Genomic DNA, 16,631 nt, shown 5'->3' on the forward strand with positions numbered 1-16,631 from the left:
ACTGTTGGTGGGAAGGTAAATTGGTGCAGCCACTCTGGAAAACAGTGTGGAAGTTCCTCAAAAAAATAAAAATAGAGTTTCTGTATGATGCAGCAATCCCAATCCTGAGCATATATCCAGACATGCACCTCAATGTTCATACAGCATTATTTACAATAGCCAAGACATGGAAGCAATCTAAATGTCCATCGACAGATAAATGGATAAAGATGTAGTGTATATATATATATATATATATATATATATATATATATATATATACACACAATGGAATATTACTCAGCCATACAGAAGAATGAAATAATGCCATTTACAGTAATATGGATGGGCTTAGAGATTATCATACTAAATGAAGTAAGTGAAAAAGAGAAAGATACTATATAATGTCACTTGTATGTGAAATCAAAAATATGGCACAAATGAACTTATTTACAGAACAGAAACACATTCACAGACATAGAAAACAGACTTGTGGTTGCCAAGGGGGAGGGAGGTGGGGGGAATGGATTGGGAGTTTGGGATCAGCATATGCAAAGTATTATATATAGGATGGATACACAATAAGGTCCTCCTGTAAAACACAGGATAGTCAATATCCTGTAATAAACCATAATGGAAAAGAATATCAAAAATTTAAAAATAAAGTAAAATCCAATGACAGGCAATCCAATACTGAATGTAAGTGCAAGGCATTATATAATAAAGTTATATAATAAATATATAAATTATATGTAATATCATAATATATGTAATATTAATATAATATAAATTATATGTAAGAGTTAGGTATAATAAGGTTACAAATAATGATTTTTGGGTCTCCTGACTCCAAGGAAGAGGCAGACAGGCAGAGGGAATACATTTAAGTTCTATTAGTATGAAAGATTTAGTTTCTGTTCATAGAAGAATTTCCTAAAAGTAATCTGTTACAGAAGCTTTTGCTAAGGTAGGTTTTACAGTATCATTCTTTGAAATTTCCTAAAATTAAAATATGTTTGTATTCCTCTGTGGTTGTGGAAATGACAGTCTGTTTTAACTACCAAGTCTGAAGTCCTGGGGTCATGTTCCTGGAAGATCTGGGCTCATTTCTTTCAGGCCTATGACTGGTCTAAGTCTGTCTCACAGTGGTTTAAAAGTCATTTTATGGTGGCATGTAGAGAGCCACTGCTTCAGTTAAACTCTATGTAGTTCATAAATTCAAAAACAGGTTGATCGAGTGCCTACGCATTGTTTCGTGTCTCACTCCTTAAGGAAATCCTGGAACATAGTTTTTTGTTTTTTGTTTTTTCCTAATGATTGTATACATTAATGAATATGTTACCTTGAGATGGGGCCACAAACAAAGCAGATACAAATTCCTGACATCAGGATGTTACCATCTAATGCGGGGATAGATTAACAAGTAAAGCTGAAGTATGTCTGATGAAATATGTGTTAGGAAGAAAAATCTGGGAAGAGGGATAGCATGGGGAATGCCAGGACAGCAGCAGTGCCATGGGTGGATGCGTGCATGCCATACTAACTAGAATTTATCAGACAAAGCTTTACTGAAGGTACCACTGTGCAAAACCCTGAAGGTTGTGAGAAACAGATTGTGAAAATGACCAGGGCCTAAAAGGGCAAACCACGGGCTGTGGCTTTTACTATGCATGAGATGGGAAACTCACTGGAGGCTTCTGAGCTGTAGAGTGACATCACTGAGCCAAAGAGTGACATTGTATTACTTATGCGATGTATGTCTTCATGTCTGGCTGACACGTGGGAAAAGAAACTGTGTAGAGGCAAGGTTGGCAGCAGGAGGACAGTTCGAGATTACTGTGATAAGTCCAAGAAAATGATGAAGGTGGTTTTCCTAAAAAACTTGATGCTGAGAAAGAATTTTCTAAACAAAGGCTAGAATGTTTCATCTTGAAAAAAGTCTTTGTCAAGCAATTTATGTAAAACTTTAACGATACTAAGATGTTAGTGTTTCTAATCTAAGACATAGAATAGTAACATATTTCATTAAATTAATTTTGTGAAATATGTATTTCTTTCATTTCAATAGAATACTCATTTGGGAAGATGGCAGCTTGGAAATCAATAACATTACAAGGAATGATGGAGGTGTCTATACATGCTTTGTAGAAAATAATAAAGGGAAGGCTAATAGCACTGGGACTCTTGTTATCACAGGTAAGAAACCATTTGATTAACTTTATTTTTTTTTTTTAAGTTTGACAGTGCTTAATTTCGAATGTACTATAAGACATGATTCAGCACTAAGCTTATAAGACAATCCACATTTTGATGTTTCCATTTCAAAAGGCTTCTGTGCAAATCTCTTGTTTGATGAAACTGTTCTTGGAATTTGAATATGTAAACATCTTATTGTTTTGCACAGAGATTTCAACTATATTGATTTTTTATTTTTTAATGTACCAGATAATATGGTGTCTCATTTTTTTTTGAATTGTGGTTTACTCCTTTATTTAAAAATATATAGATCCCACACGAATTATATTGGCTCCAATTAATGCCGATATCACTGTTGGAGAAAATGCAACCATGCAGTGTGCCGCTTCCTTCGATCCTGCACTGGATCTCACATTTGTTTGGTCCTTCAATGGCTATGTGATCGACTTTAACAAAGAGAACATACATTACCAGCGGAATTTTATGGTATGTGTTTTATTTTTCATCTTACTAACATCCCAACGCCCCCCATGTGTCTGCATTGAAACTGCTGTTACCATAATCATGTACATGAGACTGGAAAACAGGCAAAACTTTTTCATGGGTCTCCTTATATTAATTGTAGTATTCCTGAACCTTTCTAAAAATGGCTAGCCCTGAGGATTTTGGTAGTGATATTAATCAATACATATTCATTGTGCTTTAGGTCCACGCCCTCTTTATTATAATACAGTTTTTATATTAATGTGTACTCTGCCTCATTATATCTGTACTATAGGTTCTAAGTGCCTTCACATTCATTTTAAACGAAATAAGAGCGCAGAACTTATCCTTTGTTATAGTGATGACTTTATGGCATTTATTTTATTCTTTGAGGGTAAGAAATAAACAAGCTATATATGTGGGACGGTTTGGAGAACTAGTCCATGCAATTTTTAAAAGGGTTAAATGGTTGTATCTTAAGAATAAGAAAGCTTACATGATACAAGTCCTATAATTAAGCATAGTGGTATTGTTGTATAGAAATGAAAATAGAGGAAAAAGACTGGGAAGTAACGCAAGTATAACAACTTGCATAGGAGCACAATTGTTGCACTGATAGGGCTGCCTAAATTACAGTGTATTTACAGGGCAAATTGATCACCTCTTCTGCCAGTCTGTTCTCTAGAAAGGCAATCGTTTAGGAACCTAAAGACCTATTTAGAACATATGCTTAGTTAAGAAAACTTTAATTCTAATTTTAGAAGTCAATTATTAATAAAAGTTTGAATTAACTCAGTAGAATATTTAAGATTTTCAAGTCCTTTGAACTCTGAAGTTTGATATGTATCTGTTATAATATTATGTTTTCAAATTGTCTAACTCTTTTAAAAAAATTCTTCTAGAACTTTCCACTTTAAAAAGCCAAAACAAGTTTTCAGTCAGGTTAAGATTGGTTTCAACTGGATGGAAACATTTATTCTTAAATTTTTATTAGATAGATTCATAGAACAATTATCAATACAGCGTCAATGTTTGTGCCTTCTATATGTTAACTGTAATTCCAGTTTCTTTCTTTTTAATCTAACAGATCTAGTTAAACTGTACATCTACAGTGAATCTACTGTCTTTCAGTTTCTGAAACAAATTTATACTTTAAAAATAAACAACTGGGAATTTGTATAGAATGATTTTAACATTATACCATGTGATTTTTTTCCTTATATGTCTATTTTGATGTGCTTAATTATAAGAATGCCCAACATTAATAAATTTGGCACCACTGTCTTTAATAATTTCTTCAAATTGTGTTTTGTTTTGCAAGAAAAGCAAATACCAGTTTTTACTCATTTGAAGAAAAAAGTGAGCTAAACAGAGATTTTATTTTAAAAAAGTAGACTTTTCAATTTGCTTGATGTTATATATTGAATATTTTCCGAAATGCAACAAGTATAGTTTATACAAGTAGTTACTTATAGCTGCAGTGGAGTCTCTGAAAATAGATTTGAAGGTAAAACTCACCCTGAGTTAAGCTGAAACTTCATATGTGGAGCCTCTTTATGTTCTTTAAAATAAGTTACTTTATGTTGATTGATGTAAATAAACATTTCAAAAAAAGAAATGAAGGAAGGGAGGAAGGGAGGGAGGGATGGAAAGAGGAGAAAGAAAGAGAGAGGTGCGGGGGGGAGGAGGAGGAGAAAGAAAAAGACAAAAAAAAAAAAGAGAAATAAGATAAAAGAGACCCATGGCTTGAAAAAAGAGAAAAGTAAACCACTGAAAGACTAATTAAGAAATAAATACTAAATTAGGTCATAACAATGTAAGAGACTTTGGTCATCACTAACTGTACTCCTTCCTTTTGTGGATGTTAGCCACAGGGGTTCAGGTTGTTGCCCCTCAGGGAAGCCAGAGCAGACCCTGACTCTGAGCCCATACTCTGGCTTCAGGGGCTCAGTTTCAGCTTCATTCCACCAAATAAGCAGCATAATAACAATCAGCGGCAAAAAACATACTCACTGGTTAAGTATGCAACTTCAGTGAGTAAAAGTATCAAAGACACATTTTTAGCACTTTGTAGATGGACAAGTCGATTTAACTCTGTAAATAATTAAAAAACCCAGATAAGAAATGTATTTTAAATTATTAAACTTAATTCTGCCTTTTGAACCTAAGAAAGATTTATGAAGTTTTCCCTTGCATCCTCCTCTTTTAAAGCAAACTTCAAAGTCACACTTCACTGCTAAATGTACCACACAAATTTGAGTAAAACACCTTATGTGTCTGATCCACCTTTCGGAAGATAGTCCTAATGGCTAGTAATTGCTTCTGGGGTCACTAATAGAGCACTCAGAAGGAGGGGCTCTTCCAACCTAAAGCTCAGTGAATGAAAACATAACAGGGATGGCAGGTATTGGGGAAAGCAAATTCGAAGGAAGGAACACTGCTGCCTGCATTTGTCTGTTATTCAAATTGCACTAGCAAATATGTCAGTATATAATTTTTTGGTTTTTTAAATCATGTTTCTATATTTTATTTAATTCTGGCAACATTGTAATTATTGAATATCACTTGTTCGTTTAAAAATATAGTACTGAACCCATACCACAGCAGGAACAGTGATAGGCACTAGGATGTATAAAACAGTGAATAAGACAAACACAGGCACTGTTGAGGTCTATCCCAAAGGGATTTTTTCTGCAGACCTACATTGTTGGAAACGCCTCATAGAGTAACTGTGTGGTTTCCTTTACTGAGAGAAATACATGTTAGATCTGTGGGAAAGAACTTCAAGATAGCTGCTAATAAACTATGAAAAACCTAACTGTCAAACTTTTTATCTTGGGTATTGGCATATCCCAATGATCTGTACTGTTCTAAGGTGTGATAGCTTAAGACTGAATATGGTTTGAACTTAATGCATGTTTAGAGGGTGTCTAAAATTCAGTGCCAGGCAGATCCATCTCCTTTGACCCTAAACATGGTCCTAAAGTAAATTGCTTGAGGAAATTAGATCCTAAAGATTACAGGTGGGGAATTTTGAAGTGTGTCCATATTCCACTGGAGATCAAAGAAGTCCAACTAAAAGAATTGTGGACTGACGTCATGACAACTGTGGATTGAGACAAAATTCTTTTTGAAAGGGTTATCTTGAAAATTATGGATCAAACATTGGAGAAACCAAGGTGATTGGCAGTGGAAGGAATCAGAACGTGTGAAATTCCTTAAAAATTTATTGACTTAAATAATTTTGCCTCTGTTACACATTAAAAAAACACTTTACACTTTTTGTAGAAAAAAAGACAAGCACATGTGAAATTCCTTAAAAATTTATTGACAAATAATTTTGCCTGTGTTACACATTAAAAAAAAAAAACTTTACACTTTTTGTAGAGAAAAAGACAAGCATAGGGTAGCTCTAAATTAGAGCTACCCTATGAGTTTAAATTTTAAATATAAATGACTTGGTAGCTATCACAGTTAACAAAACTGATGTCATTATCTCCATCATGTTTTAATAATTTTAATTGCTAAAAATTAATATCAGAAACTCTAATTCATGAAGAATATAGACATAAAAATTTAAATTTTTAATTTTAAGAACCTAAGTTTTTATTTTCAAGTTTGGCTTCAATAATACGTTATATTCAATAATCAAGCATGCTGTGAGTTTAGCTTGCTATTCTTGATCTTGACCACCCTGTGGCAACCGTGCATAGGGTTTCAAATTTCACAGCCTGACTTACTTGGAACTTGAAGCTTTATGAAATTAAACAAATTATAATATATCTATTATATACATAATTATAATATATCTAATATATATCTAATATATCTATATCAAATTAATTATATCTAAGATGTGTGATTTAAATTTTTTTCTTTATACTTTTTCCAATTATATTAATATAATTATCAGGAAAAAAGTAACTATATATTTTTGAAGATGTGCATTTCTTTTAAGAATTTATAGTGACCTATAAAATTTAAATATATAAATAACATTTCTATTACATTTATGATCCTGCTTTATGTAAAACCCTTTTGAATTAATTAGCTTTAAAATGTAGCTATTAATTTTAAAGTTGTAAGTAAACAATACCGATTATAGAAAAATATTAAGAAGTTAAATATCTAATTTGCCTGTCATGTTATTTATTCTTTCACTATTCAATAAATGTTCACTGAGTTCAACATCGTTATGTAATTAGGGTCAGTAAATGTTTCATTTGAACTTGAATTTATGCGTTGATGTTAAGTATATATATGTATATATACATATATATATGAATTACAAATTTCATAACTTTGGAGCTTTGATACAATAAGCTTATAAGTAATTTATCTGGCATTATTTTATTCTATCAAATTTATATGGCAGACACATATTTTTCAAGTCCAAATATAAAATGATTTCTATTTTGATTTTCCAGTTCAATAGCTACTTACTCGTTTAGAGTAAATACAAAAGCAGAGTCATTTTACTTAACAATTTAATTTATAATCCCTTTTGTTCTATAAAGGATGTAAGACTATCTACCAAAAAATATGTATTTGTAATATATCATTTTATGCCTCTCTCATGGTGGTACCTGATCAGCAGAATTTTTTTTTCAGGAGCTACCTAACTTTTGACACCCACTTTGAGTCATTTTCCTTCAACTATTTGACAGTTCTCCCTGTCAGAGCCATTATTTTAGTTAACTGCTGCTATAATAGCTTTTTTTCTGTTTACAAATAAATGATAAAATTATAGTTCAGTTAGAAGATTTTACATACCTGCTTTGAATTCATAACTGTCATATGAATTGTCCAGAGGCTTTGCCACAAGCAGAGCTCTAGGCTTCATTAGGATTAATCTAGAGTCAGTGATTTAGCCTCTCTAAGTTTCAGATTTCCCCCTCTGTAAAATTTTATTAGTAATTCACTTATTTCATTCAGGTTACTTCATTGGGTTTGCAATACTGGTTACTTCATAATATTTTTGTGAGAATTCAATGAGAGAATGCCTATAAAGTTCTTGGCACAAGATCTGGCAGATTGTAAGTGGTTATTACTAATACTTTTTATAATAGAGCAATCATTCTACATCGAAAATTTCAGAAGCTTTTGCCAGATAGTTTTTTTCTGGTTATAGATCTCATTTTTCATGATTTATATTTTGCACTGCTTGCTCTACTGGATACTTAGTTTGAGACAAAAGATCCTAGGTATTTCCTTGCTGAGGGCAATGGAGAGGTAATAATAGTCAACATTTTACTGAGTGCTTGCTGTTTAGCCAGCATTGGATTAAATGTTTTTCATGTATTTCTCAAGTGATCTTCATAGCAGTCCTCTATGGAGCACATATCACTGTGACTTTTTTCTCAATTTCTGAGATGGGGAAACAAAATTTGAAACGTTAAGTAACTTGTCTAAAGTCATACAACTTGCTGGTGGCAGAGAGAGTATTTGAAACCAAGGTGGTTTGATTGTAGACCCTGTGGTCTTCACCACTTGTTTCTAATCCATTGACTAGTACTCATGTCTATATCTGTTTAAATAACCTCCCTCCCATTATTTGAAACACTATAAGACAGCAGTTGAACAGCAGTTCAACTCCTAACTTATTCTATAATCTTGTTTAATGAACTTTTTATGTTCAAAGTTATCCAAATTACTTTTTTCTCCCTACACGATTAGTAACCTTTACATTACATTGTAAGTCAAGTCTACAGAGTTTCAGATTGTCTAACTATAAAATTCTAGGCAGTTCTTAGTGATCTCCTTTAGAGAGATAGGTTATGTGTGTGTGTTTGCAGGTGTGTGGACAGGCATTTGTTCTGACTGTATAGACAGCATTCAAAACCAAAGTAGACAGATTTCTTACCCTAAGGCTGAAAGAAAATATTAATTCTACTGAACATGTCACAAAAATGTGTTTAAATCTGAAACATGTATCTCATTCTAGAAGAACAGAATTTGAACAGATGTTTTTCTTCTGTGCATGCAAAAAGAGAGAAAGAGAAGCAGTAATAAACAGAAGTCTTTTTTTTTTTTTTTCAATTTCATTGTCTCTCTGTCATTGAACAAGAAGGTAAAGATTGTCTGGAGTTATGGGGCAACAGGTTACAGCAGAAAAGGAGTGTTAGGCCATAATCCAGACTAAGACAAGAATCAAATTAGAGTTGAAGAAACAACAGAAAACCAAGAGGGCACAGTGAGATGATGTAAGTCCTAAAATGGTTGTTCTAAACCAGGAACAATTTTTCTCCCTAGGGAAATTTGGTCATATTTGGAGGCATTTTTGGTTATCACAACTGCAGGCAAGTGGTGTATTATGGGCACCTGTCTAGCACGGGTGCTGCTAAATATCCCATAATGCCAAGGGCAGTCTTCCACACAGAGAATTAACTAGTCCAAATTATCCATAGGGTCAAGATTGAGAAATGCTGTTCTCAAGGGAGATTTAAAAAACAAAAAAGACTTAAGAATAAAGGGACTGAAAAGTTTTAAGCATAGTATGTTGGAAGTAAAGAGAAGTTATATTATTTTGAGCAAATGAGAGTGCTGAAGACAAAAAAAGAAATTATAAGAGGATTGATAAAGCATTTTTCAAAATAGTATCAGTAGTAGAGGATAGATTGCATGTGTTTTGCAAATTCAAGACTCTTAACTTTTGGGAGAAAGAAAGAAATATGTGAAATGTCCCCTGACATAGTTCTGTGGTCCACACAAAACCCACAAAGGCACGCTACCTGTGCCCAAATTGTTTCTCTACTAAGAGTAATTAACTGGAAAAGAGAATTCTATCATCCCTCATTCTGTCTGAACTTTCTCTACCTCCCTTTCATTACCCTAATAAAACTTGACTTACACCTAACTATTCTATTTTATTTTGCTATTTTCCACCAGTAAACATGGAGGAAGGTAGGCACCTATGCTCCCTACAGGTATCTATACTTGGGTTGGCTTCTTCTAGATCATCACACTTCCAGGGCAGAGATCACGCCAGCTAAAGTTATTCTCTAGCAGAGACTCCCAGAGTTTAGCCTTTAGGAAGCATTTGGCAAAGATAATATTAAATAATTGGAATTAAGCACATATAGCAGCAAGTCTTTTTTCTTCAGAAATGTACTGGTTTGGAGAAATTTCCAAAAATTCATTCAAAATTAAAGTCCCATTTGTTTTACATAGAACTCCTTGCATACTTAATCATCACTGGAATAATTATTCTGGCTCTTTATGCTTGCAAAATACAGTGTGTATATAAAATAAAAAGAAGGGGAAATAAACATATAAACTTTTGGTGTCTTAGGAATTTTATTTTATAATTTTACATTGTCAATTTTGATGTTTTATTTACTATATCACACTAGAAATATACTATTTTGTCATTAGCTCTCATATTCCAAAAAAGCTAACTAATTTTTTGAAAAGCTAGTTTTTAAAACAGAACATTATCTAAAGACCTGGAATTTTGTTGTTGTTTTGCCCTTGACAAGTTGTATGATCTTGGGCAAAACAGTCAATCTGTGCCTCAGGCTTCTCATCTGTCATATGAGGAAGTTGGGCCACAGCAGAAGTTTTGAAAAACAGCAACAGAAAGTTTTTAGCAGCAGAATTCTTTCTGCAAAGAAAATTTAAATTAGAACCCCAATAAATATCAAAGATGAAGGTAAGGTTGGTCTGACTGAAGAAATTGTACCCATGTTTGTGAGCATGTGTAGGAGACCAAAACCTTAACTATAGGGCCTCTCACATCTTCCTATCCCAAAACACATCCCATTCTGATCCCTTCTTTCTACCAAGTGATCCATGAAGGTCTTCAGAACCCTAAGGCTAATGGAAACCATTTTAAAAACCATATAAATTAAACAGTGTTCAAGTTTTCTTTCAACTCAAAAATATGGGTTCTAAACCCAAGGCTTTGATGGTTTTGTCCATCATTTAAAATGCTTAGTAGACATCGAAAAGAAAATTTCCTTCCTTGTGAGTTTTAATTAAAAATGGTCAGATTGATCAAAATTGAGCTCTTCAGCCGTCAAAATAGCCAAATTTAGGGATATTCAACATCTCCATTGATCGTGTAAGTACGTGGTGACCTCTCAGTAATTATCCTAAACTATTTCCCTAATATATTTAAGTGTGTATATTTGTAATGATAACACTCATTTTCATACGATTTTGTAAGTTATATCTTTTAACTTTTTTTTACATTCAGGCAAACTTAATGCTGATGTATTACTTAAAATAACACTAACTTGAATATTAGATCATATTAGGAAATTAATGTTAATTATGTTGTGTGTGAAAATGGTTCTGTGATTATTTAAGAGAATGGTCTTACCTTTTTGGAGATTCAATTTAATATTTTGATGAATGAATTATGATGGTATCAGTAATTTGTTTTTTAAGGGTTCAACAATAGATAGACAGCTAGATAATTAGATAAAGTGAATATGGCAAGAAGTTTACAACTGTTGAATCTAACTGGTTAGTATATGGGTGGCCATTGTACTATTCTTTCTATTTTCTTATGTTTGAGCATTTAAATAGGTTAAAAATTAAAGAAAGAAAGAAAGAAAATATAACATATTGTATTTTTCCTGTTATGAGAAAATATCCACTTTTACCTACCAAACTATGAACCTAAATTCAATTGTTTGATCCATGAAACACTACTTTGGCAACAGCTTAACTGAGGGAAAACAGGTTAACTATTGAGCCTTCTACCAGTAGCTTAACTTAAAATCTAAAATTCCTTATCTGTAAAATGGAAAGATTAAACATATCTCCCTGAGTCTTATAAAAATTAAATAGGAAATATATATGTAAAGTAGCTAGCACATTGCAAGGCATCTTAAGGGCATTTAATAAGCTAGATCAGGTATTAGTAGGAGTTCATAGTAGCTACAGCAATGGCAGTAGCAATAGCAGATGTTGTAGTAGCAATCTTAATATTGATATTAGCAGCAGCAGTAATAATATCCTATTAACACAACAGTGATAGCAGTAGTAGTGGTTATAGTTACAGCATTATTGTGTCCTCATCTCTAAAATACAGTTAAGAATAATACCCCTTTCCCAGGGTTGTTGTTATAAGTGAATTTGCACATGTAAAGTATTTATAATAGTCCCTGGCACCTATAAAACCCTTACTTTTTTTCTTTTTTTTTTGCTCGTGTGTTGGTGATGGTGGTGTTAAAGTTTGCAGTTGCATCCGATTCATTTGCTACAGTTATTCCTTCTTTAACCTAGCAAGCCAAAAAGGAAAAAGAAAAATGTTTATTTTTCATGGATATATCATGTATCATACATACTTAATAATTTTTTGCTTACAGGTTTCTAGAGTATTCTCTTTAAAGGCTATGCTTTCCTCCAGTCTTCCACGTTTGTCTCTTCATTCTGAACTTCAATGGAACAAAAGAGATGTTTTTGTAGAGCCATTATGACCTCTAAGCTTTATATAGACCTTGTATATACCTTATGGCATATTTCTTTGTTCATTATGATTAACTGAATTTGTTAATACAACTTAGTAATTCAGACTCATTTATACTGCAGGACTGATTTTTCAAAGTTAGTTCATGGGGGAGTGGAAAGGAAGGAATAGGCATTTATATTTTGGAAGTCTTTTGATTTAAACTTGGGAAATTTCTAAGTGGTAAACCACATATACACTTTGGAACATCCCTGAGCTGTGCTATCACAATTTCCAGTATGTGATTCAACTCTCCTCATATGCAGGGAAGCATTTTGTAATTCAGCCAAGCTGTGGTTTTTAGTGAAAATATAGAGAGCATTCGTATCTAATTTGTGGCTAGAATGTGCTGAGAGCCATGATCTTTACTTGCTTTGTAAGCGTTCTGTCGACCACTGAGAACCTCAACTTCTCCTGAGGTATGGAAAATGCTAGTGCCATTTATAAAAACTTCAGCAAAGCTTTTATACCTACACAACTCTATTGGAAATTATATAGAATATTTTTTCTTTACTTTCCTTTTGAGGTGTTTCAGTGCCACACCTTCACCAAATATAGATCGAATGAGAATAAATGTTAAAGTCACTTATTACTGCTTTATGCAAATCAGCTTATCATTACCTACCTAAGTCCTACCTAAGGCTAACTTTTAAAATGAGTTTAGCATTAAACTTTTAGAATAGCTTAATTAAAAGTTTTTAAGGAGATTATTCTGAAGATTCAGTAAGTATAACTTTAATATGATATTTTAAGACAAAATAGTTTGTGTTTTTCATTACATGTGAAAAGTATGAAAAGCATGACCACATTATTCCTCTCAGGATTAAATAAGTGAACATAAAAACAGCACTGTGTTTCAAACTGAGATTTTGGGGAAAATTATAGCAATTTCATTAAAGAAGATTATTAGGTGTACAGCATTCAAATATTTTACAAAGGGTAATTATGGTGTCACAAATTGTTTATTTTTATATTATTTTTCTGCTTTCATTTTTTTATTATAAGGTTGAATTTTTTTAAATTTTAATTTCTGAAGTATTTTATTTTTTAAATTCCAATCTAATCCCATGGTTCATTGAAATAGTGGAAGTTTAGCAACAGGATTATCTTTCATTTGGATACATGAAGCAACCCAAGTAGTGAGTTCACATAATAAAACCATGCAATAGAGCTAAGTGCTTTTCATTTTATGAAAACATTATTCTTTCTCAAATATAGCTATTATCTTATGTCATAATAGTTTAAAAATATTTTTTAATATCTTTCCATTAATGTTTAATGTCAAAGTTCAGTACTATGATGTATTGAACTTTAAGGATGTTAAAGCACATTAAAGCAGCCTGTTTTATTAATATATAGTGTTTAAGTTATTTTATTTTACTATAATTAATTTATATTATTTTATTTTTTCTCACTAGAAATTTTCTCAGAAATATGTGTCACATCTACAATGGCTCAAGAAAAACTCTTTTATTATTACCTTCCCCATATACACAACTTTACTCTCTTCTTACTTTAAATATTTTATTTTATTTTTTATATATTTTTTTTGTGGTACGCGGGCCTCTCACGACTCCGGATGCGCAGGCCCAGTGGCCATGGCTCATGGGCGCAGCCACTCCGCGGCATGTGGGATCTTCCTGGACTGGGGCATGAACCCGTGTCCCCTGCATTGGCAGGCAGACTCCCAACCACTGAGCCACCAGGGAAGCCCCTACTTTAAATATTTTTAAAAAGAGAGCTATAGGTAATAAAATAATATTTCTTTACCCCCCCTTAGGTGAATTCTATTTAGTATGATATGTGGAATTGGCCAACTACAAAATCAGGCAGAGTCCTCAAGACCATCTTCAGTTCTGAAACCAACTGCAAGCTCCAGGAGTTGCCAAAAACAGCCTCAGTTTCCTTGTGCTAGAGAGAACTCACAGAATTCCCTGAAAGCTATTATGCTCATGGTTACAATTTATTACCCAAATAGCATGCAGATTAAAATCAATGAAGGGAAGAAATGCATGGGGCAGAGTCCAGAAGATGTACCAAACATAGAGCTTCCATTGTTCTCTTCCCATGGAGTCAGGATGCATTACTCTATCAGTTTTGGTCTGTGGCAGTAGGCATAGAGTACTGCCAACCAGGGATGATTTCCTGAGCTTTGATATCTAGAGATTCAACCAGGGCTTAATCATGTAGGCATTGATTGATTGCCCAAATGGTTAATAACAATATCTAGGTTGACTGATAACACATGACCCAAAGCCCCTAACCTAAGTCACAATGTTAGTCTTTCTGTCATGGTCAGCCTCTATTCTAAAACTATACAGGTGTGGCTAACTGCCACCCTAAATCACATGGTTGGAACTATTCAGTATGACCCAAGACACCCAGGCAAAGAAAGAATACTACAGGTTACCTTCCAGAAGCTGAGGGAAAGGGCAGATCTCTCTGTAAATTCGTGATTTGTATTACAAATTTTGAATTTGTAAAGGCCTAGTTCTTTACAACAAATATGGGTGATTGAAAAACTTAGAGGTGTCCATTTTCTTATATGTGTACTGCATTCTTTTCTCTATAAATTTACACATTATTCCTAAAACGTTTATATTTACTCATGAAATTAGTTTACAAGTAATTTGAAATATATTATTAATTGATAGCTGATCTCAGGTTTATGGATAGCAATAGTTGTTCTCAATTCAGCTATTTTACCTTATAATATCATTATCTTACCTGAAAAATCATATGAAATTACTAAAAAAATTTAATAAAAACATTTTAGTTAATAGGTATTTTAATTCATTTATTCAATATTTATTTGTTGAATTCCTCCTGTATGTCAGATATCACAATACATAATTTGTATGTAATAATAAATAAGACCTAGTCCCTTCCTCAAAGAATTACAGTCTAGTAGAAGAAATGAACAACTAAATAATTAGAATAGAAAGGGATAGTTAAAATGAAAATATGCAAGGGGCAAGCCCTTAACCAGGACTTTGGATTCTAGAGAAGAAAGGGGCATCTAAACCATGACTTGAAGTTAGCCAAGTGATAGAAGTGGGAGATGGGAGAATCCAGGCAATGCAAGTAATATGTACAAAGGTCTGCAGGAAAGAGAACATATGGTAAAATGTAAGTTTCTGGGGCACAGGAAGTGGGAAAAAAGGTAGCAAGAGTGTGTACTTCATCCTGACATCAAAATGTCTCATTATGTGCTTACAAAATTCTGCCATTGTGATGGGCTATATGAACTTGTTATCCTAACTCTGCTTGTACCTGAAAAGAAGTAAACATGTATTTTCTTAAGAGCAGATGCCAGAAGTCTTAATAAGCATGCTGAATAATTCATTCAAACAATGGATATTTGGTGTTTTTATATCCCTGGGACCGTGCTGGTCTTAGGGATACAGCACATACAGCTGTACACATGTAACACAGGGATACAATGCTGAAGAAATCAGGCATGCTTCCTCCTCTCATAAAACTTACAGTCCTTCAGGGAAACCAACTTTAATCATATAATTGCAAAAATATTTTACTGTAAATGAGATATATAATATCACATTAAGTAAAATGTACTATGGCAAAATGTAACAACAGAAAACAGAAAGACTTGTTTAAGGAAATGATTTGAACTGATATTGGTGGGGGAGGGTAAATGTTATTTAGATGATAGTGGTAAGAGGGTGGGGTATGAAGAGATCAAATTCCAGGAAAGGAAACACCTTGGAGAACCAGAGATAGGAGACAACAAGATACATTTAAGGTCTTAAAAAGGGAATGTTCTTCTGGAGAGCAGAGTGTAAGTGAAATGGTGGCACTAGTTGAGCTGGAATATTGGACAGAATTTAGAGAATGGAGCCATGTTGACTATCATAACACTTACGGCTTTTATTCCAAGAAGTGGAACATTTTTAAAGGTTTTAGCTTGTTTTTATAGAAAGGGATGATTTGATCATAATTTGCATTTTTTAAAGGTCACCCTGGGTGCTAAGTGGAGAAAAGAATAGATGGGACAGGGGTGAGGGTCATGACCAAATAAAACATAATAGATCAGTGAGAGATGTTGGTAGCTTGGACAAGAACAGAGGAAGTGTTGAAGAAAAGGAAGGGATAAATTCAATAACTTATGATGGAATTATAAGGAAGTTGAAGAAGATGAGAGGTTAAGAATTTTCTCAAACTTTCTGGAAAATGTGCTGTCACAGATGACTAGACAAGTTGGGTGTTTGGGGAAGGCAGGTCAAATGCTATTAGAAGTCAAGTAAAATGAGTTGAAGAGTTGGGAACCAAATTAAAATGGACTGAGGGGTAAGAGGTAAAGAAACGCAAAAGCTAAAAACAGAAAATAAGGGTTTGAGGAAGAAGTATTGGCAGAATCCAAGCAACCATCCAATAATTAAGCAGCTTAACATGAGGAAAGAAGAATAGTTGTTTGCTTCCAAGGGAAAGAAGAGAAGAGCAGAGAGAGGTAAGATATGGGAGTGGGAGTGAGTGCCAACAAGATGATAGGGAACAG

General features: G+C 33.3%; 1 protein-coding gene across 3 annotated transcripts in view; it reads left to right on the forward strand.

Annotated features, from left to right (window-relative positions):
- CNTN1 (contactin 1) overlaps positions 1-16,631 on the forward strand; it is a gene marked incomplete at both ends in the record, with an annotated part of 158,478 nt that overhangs the window by 38,572 nt on the left and 103,275 nt on the right. For all 3 annotated transcript variants that reach the window (XM_082635858.1, XM_082635859.1, XM_082635860.1), the window contains 2 exons: positions 2,048-2,175; positions 2,486-2,661. In XM_082635858.1, the coding sequence (XP_082491984.1) occupies positions 2,048-2,175; positions 2,486-2,661 (304 nt within the window). The remainder of the gene's footprint in view (positions 1-2,047; positions 2,176-2,485; positions 2,662-16,631) is intronic.

Source organism: Mesoplodon mirus, assembly GCF_964341445.2.
Source record: "Mesoplodon mirus genome assembly, chromosome: 11".
Taxonomy (NCBI): Eukaryota; Metazoa; Chordata; class Mammalia; order Artiodactyla; family Ziphiidae; genus Mesoplodon; species Mesoplodon mirus.